Source organism: Pinus tabuliformis, chromosome 1_2, assembly GCF_031772625.1.
Source record: "Pinus tabuliformis cultivar Carrire ecotype Pingquan chromosome 1_2, CPIR1, whole genome shotgun sequence".
NCBI lineage: Eukaryota > Viridiplantae > Streptophyta > Pinopsida > Pinales > Pinaceae > Pinus > Pinus tabuliformis.
The window spans coordinates 1,240,752,131-1,240,758,130 of record NC_142298.1 but is presented as its reverse complement, the minus strand read 5'-3'; the positions used below and the strand labels follow the sequence as shown (position 1 = coordinate 1,240,758,130).

Genomic DNA, 6,000 nt, shown 5'->3' with positions numbered 1-6,000 from the left:
GGAACCTTCACCTAAAATAATCGTCGATGAGGTAAGCATTAAATTGGTTGTAAACTTGATACATTTCTTATTTTAGAAACCTTATTAGTAAAAAAATCTTTATGGAGACATCCATTCTTCCTTATGTTGGATCTGACCACTGGATGATATATCTTGAGCTAGATGTAAAAATTAGACCTAAAAATCACCACTATGAAATAATATATAGATGTGAGATACAACTATGGTGAGATTAGTTGTGTGGCACAATTATATGAAATATGAAAAAATACTATTGAAACCAATTATATAAAATATAGATAATTGTGAAATACAATTAAAGAGATATTAACCCTATAAAAAAGTGATTAACTCTAAAATATAACTATGCAAAATAATAAAACAATGTTTAATGGTATCAAGTAAATTATTTGAAATTGAGAAATAGAATTGTTCACCCTTCTCAAATAGAGATAGCTTTCCACCATCTAAACCTATAATTGGGAAGTAAATCCTTGAAAGTGATATGTATATGGACTTTATAAAATGGTCAAGGTACAACCAAAATACTTTTTTGGCCAATTTAAAATGTTAGTTCATATATTTGATATTCCCCGTTATCGTTTAAATAATGCTGTTGCGTGGTAACAAAGCATCATCTTCAAAAACATCGTTATCATGGTTCAATGGGTAAAAAATAAGGTTTTGGACTGGCCTCGGCGTCGCACCGCCTGCTGCCCACAACCATTAATTCGTTTTATATTCTGACTTTGCTCCACGCTCCAGCTTTCACTTGCAACAACGATAATAACGCTCAGTATCAAATGAAGCTCTGAATTCGGAAAAAAATACGCGAAGTATTATAGTTATATTTTCTGATTCAATATTTTCGTTGGGTTTTCTTTCTCCTGTGTAAAGCTTCCATGGCAGACCATGTGGAGGGAGAAGGGACTGTACTGGAGCAGCAGCCCAGAGATGCATCATCATCGGAGAGTAAAACTGAGGTGAACGTGGCTGAAGAGAAGAAGCGATGGGGAGACGTAGAATTTGATGATGAGAAGAAGGACGATAAGGTTTCCGAAGCAGTGGATATAAGTTCATTAAAGATCAGCGAGGAGGGAGCCTTGGACAGAGCTGAACCTGTTTTCAAAAGCGAAGGGCCCGTACACGCAGTCGATTCAGAAGACTCGAATATCAGAGCGGTATGGAATTCTTGTCATTTTTGATTTTAAACCCTAGAAATTGTAAAGATTATAAGTATTATACTTCTGATGGAGTCCTCTGCTGAAATTAACATCAGTGACAATTTGTCAAAGGACTGTAATTGTATACAAGTGGTATTGAGCTCTAAATTGAATGCTGTTATCAGATGTATCTTGGCTTTGAAGGCATAAACACAACATAGGGCTTTAGGAACTTTGAATGATTTTATAATACTGCCTTGGAACTGATGTCTCTGCTTCTACTTCAAATATCGTGATGTCTATATGAAAAGGAAGAAATCGAATTTGGAAGACAACTTTTCCCGATTTGAAAGTGTTGGGAGAACGTCAGATTAAGATTTCAAGAACTGTTGATTAATGAGATCGGAATTGATATTTCTTGACGACAGCAGCGTTGGCGAGGAATCGGTTCACTTTTGAGGAATGGAGTGTTAATCCGTCCATCAGGGTTCCATTCTTGCTATGTGTTTCAATGGGAACAGAATAGTGATTGCAGGAAATGTTAAGTAACGTGAGGGGAAATGAGATTTGTCGCCAACGTGGCATTGGTGGTGTCAGTTCAATGGTAAGGTCGACAGAATGTTAAGCTGTTCACTACTGTTCCATTCGCACGGGTATTCCCAAGTGATGAGGACACTGTGAGTACCTGGAGATTCTGGTGGACTAGATAACACTCAGACCCTGGCACCTAAACTCTTAGGAGCACATCTCCAGGGGGCATTTTTCTCGAAGCACTTCACCCCTCCACAAAATTATGGACATCAAATAAATAACCACCACAAGCCAAGGCCTGACAGTGAAACCACGGACCATTGTACTGAAACCACGGACCATTGTACTGGACTTAGTGAGGATGCTGTCACAGCATTTTGGGGAATTGGACACAAAAGCTAGCCTACCGATTTGGCAAAGATTTTTGTGCAGGTAATGCCTCATAAACCAACTATGTATCATAATTGTTATACATTTCGTATTATTCACAATACACATACCCAACATACACACACGTGATAAGAGGAAGTATTAATGTTGAATAAAATCCCATTATATGGATATGTGAGCATAGTAATAGCTTGTAATTATGGACATCATATTGATAACAACCTCAAGCTGAAGAAGGTCCACATGACATGACATTGAAGTGTGAATTCCAATGATGTTAGTATTCAGGTGAGGGAGGATGTTATTTCATCAACATGGGAAGTCACACACCAAAGCTAACGGTGTTAGTATTTAGGTGAGAGAGGATGGAGATTGCTCTCATATCAACCTAGGATTTTGCACCTTGTTACAACAAAATCTAGCATCCCCATATGATGTAACATTCCAGTCATCAAGGAGCTAGACTTGTTCAATCCAGGAAGGCTACCCATTTTCACCATAGTGTCTCTTCCTCTCACTTTTTGTTGTCTCTTCTCTAATTCATGGGAGCCTTCCCTAAAGATAGGATTGCTAAGGATATAGAGTGGAGGTACAATGTGACTTATTGAAGATTAAGCCCAAGCAAAGTGAATGGTTGTAGTATGGATAGGTAAGTAAATGGTGTCAGAACAAAAGATAAATGTAGAAAACCCCAAGACCAAGTACCTAAGCAAACCTTGGGCAAATGGAGTCAAGGGAGTATGGATCAAAGAGGGCAAATGCATGAAAAAGTAAGGCAATAGGGCTGCTATGCATGCCACAAATCAACCTTAACTTGTTGAAATCTATCGCAAAAATTTATCCTTGGAAAGGTAGGGATGCCATTCGTAAGCATTGCTATCAAGGTGAGGTCATGTTAATCTAACAACAATTAGGTTTATTAGATGCAAGGCTAACATAACTACAATAGCTATAAGAGGGATACAATTCTCATGTTACTCTATCTGAATGTCTCATAGTTCATTACAAGGCATTTGTAACATGCTACAAGGGTTTCCCAAAACAAAAATCAACAAGTGAAAAACATTGGAAACATACAAGGCCTCACATAGAAAGATGCTATACCCCTTGTTACCACAAAATCTAGCAGGCCTTGAAGAGGGAAATCCTTCAAGACAAAGAGCTAGACTAAGCGCTAATAATGGGACAATGGCCCGTTGTCGACACAACTAATGTCCCTTGTTCTTTATGGACCTTCACTGATGGGAGGAGTCCCAGTAGGATGATAATCATATTTAATAGATATTCTAGAGTTTATGGTGCTAGGTGATGTGGCAAGACCACTCAAAGGAAGCTCAAGGTGATGAAATGATGCTAGTATTTCGCTCCGTCTAAGAGACCTAGAAAAGACTTGTGCAAGACCTAGGGTTTTATAGGTAATTGTCGATAAAGGCACTTCCAAGATTAAGGCAAGGATGAGAAAGGGCTTCTTATGATTTACTTCACCAAGTACGAGGCTCATACAACCCTCAAAGAAGTCCCCAAGTTGAGGCGACAACAAGCTAGGGTTTCCCTCTTAGGGCACACCTAGGGCAAGAGATTTTATGGATGAAAACCAATTAGATGCCCACCAAATTTTGAGGTCAAGAAGATCAGACCTCAGTCTTGGTGTCTAGGCTCTTGGAATCCACCAAATCACTCTCTAATGCAATTCGCTCTATATCCTAGACTAGCCGTCCTACTTTAGGGGACCAAATTTTAGGAAAGGAAATTTATGGAGAGAAATTGAGTTTGATCACCAAAGGCTTGGATTGGTGCCTTTTCCTTTGGGGATATGGAGTCCTAGATGCTTTATATTAGCCAAAATTGTCCGTAAAGACGTCAAGAATTGATGCCTTAAGCACCAACCCTCAACAATTACCTACTCAAAGATTATGGAGTTTTATGGAGAAAATCAATATGCAATTGCCAACCAAATGGCTTTAAATTTTTTTTCCCTTTTACAAAATTAGAGCACAATGTAGCGTTAATCTAGTTGCAACAATTTCATACATTAAACATTATTTCATGATCAAAATTTCAACAAAAGTCACTTACAAGCTATGAAACCGGATTCGTCCAAAACAGGCCACTTGTTTGAATCCCACGAATCCGACACAATTCGATGGGAATTTGAATCCTAAAATGGGACACCACGTGTCCTAACAGGACACCATCGAATCCCGGTCGTGTCCCGTTAGGACACTTCGTGTCTTGATTTTAGGATTCGAATCCCAAAAAAGTGAGCGTTTATGAGGTTTATGAGGGAGGGTTTATGAGGGTTTGTGAGGGTTTATGAGGTTTATGAGGGTTTATGAGGTTTGGGAGGGTTTATGAGGTTTGGGAGGGTTTATGAGGTTTGTGAGGGTTTATGTAGATATTTGAATTTTGTATGTACTATGCATGCTATAATGTTACTAACTTACTTTGTAAACAGTGAAACTAACATCTAGATGAAGATCTATGTTTGAAATCAATGAATTTGTATCATTAATGAGAATTTGTGTAAGAAATATCTAATTTTTAATATATATATATATATATATATATTTAAAAAATATATATATATATATATATATATATATATATATATATATATATATATATATATTACTAAAATAATATATAACGAATCCTACGTGTCCTGTTCCAGGGGGTCAATGTGTCCGATTCCGACACTTGAATCCCTGTATCCTACGAATCCCGAATCCCCGTGTCAGGTGACTTAGCTTACAAGATGACATGCAACATATCCATCCATAATCCAAGGGATAGCTCAAAAAGAAGCTAAAAAATCAACTCCAAATATCAAAATGCATCTAGGATACTCCAATAGCCAATCCAAGAACAAGTACGAATTAGCCTAAGAGGCAGAAATTCCCAAGTGATGATGATGATTCAATCCAAACCAACCAAGGAGCTTTTAAAAAAAAATTCCCTTTTACAAAATTAGGGCACAATTCAGCATTAATCTAGTTGCAACAATTCCATGCATTAAAACATAATTTCAAGATCAAAATTTCAACAAAAGGCACTTACGAGATGACATGCAACATATCCATCCATAATTCAAGAGATAGCTCCAAAAGAAGATAAAAATTCAACTCCAAATATCCAAATGCATCGAGGATACTCCATTAGCCAATCCAAGAACAAGTACGAATTAGCCTAAGAGGCTGAAATTCCCAAGTGGTGATGATGATTCAATCCAAATGAAATGATGTTCTATTTATATGTGTCCTACTAGATTGAATTATCCCTGCAAGCCCCTCAACATTCTGAAAATGGACAAGATACATCTTTTGGTCACAAGCTGACCATGTAGCTTTACAAAATACGAATTAGCCATCCAAATGCAAGCCGAAATGATGATGTCATGCTGATGTAGGGCCTTTGGAAGGCAACATTGAGTCCTCTTTGTGCCAAAATGTGTAAGAGGGCTTCATAAATCTCAAACAAGGGGATGGCCCCTCAATCTCCATGTAAATCATCACATGGGCCCCAATTTGTGTTTGGGGTGCAAAAAATGGTCTCATGGGTCTCGTGGTGATGGAATAGCTTGTAAATGCTCTAGTGAGGGCTCTGATGATTGTGATAAAGATGCCCATGGTTTGAAATGATGCTCTACACATGGGAGTCCCATGGAACGCTTCACTCGGGGGTGTCAATATGATCTTGTGGTGGAATTGTGTTAAATTTATGAGGCAACTTAGGGAAGAATTTCCCTTGATCCCCTAAAGTGAATTCAAATTGATTGGCAAAGTTTTATTTTGAAAATAGCTACGAAGGTGTCTATTTCAGTTTTAATTATTAAGGTCTCCCGCCTAAGATATTCAAAGTCGGCTTCAATATGTATTTGGAGGGAAAACCATTTTATTTAAATGAATTCATGTCGGAC

The 6,000-nt window shown here is 37.8% G+C and overlaps 1 protein-coding gene across 1 annotated transcript in view; it reads left to right on the top strand.

Annotated features, from left to right (window-relative positions):
* Positions 1–635: 635 nt before the first annotated feature.
* LOC149210732 (DEAD-box ATP-dependent RNA helicase 38-like) overlaps positions 636–6,000 on the top strand; it is a 68,494-nt gene continuing 63,129 nt past the window's right edge. Inside the window, exon 1 of the mRNA XM_089396771.1 lies at positions 636–1,181. Within this exon, the coding sequence (XP_089252897.1) occupies positions 903–1,181 (279 nt within the window). The 5' untranslated portion in view covers positions 636–902. The remainder of the gene's footprint in view (positions 1,182–6,000) is intronic.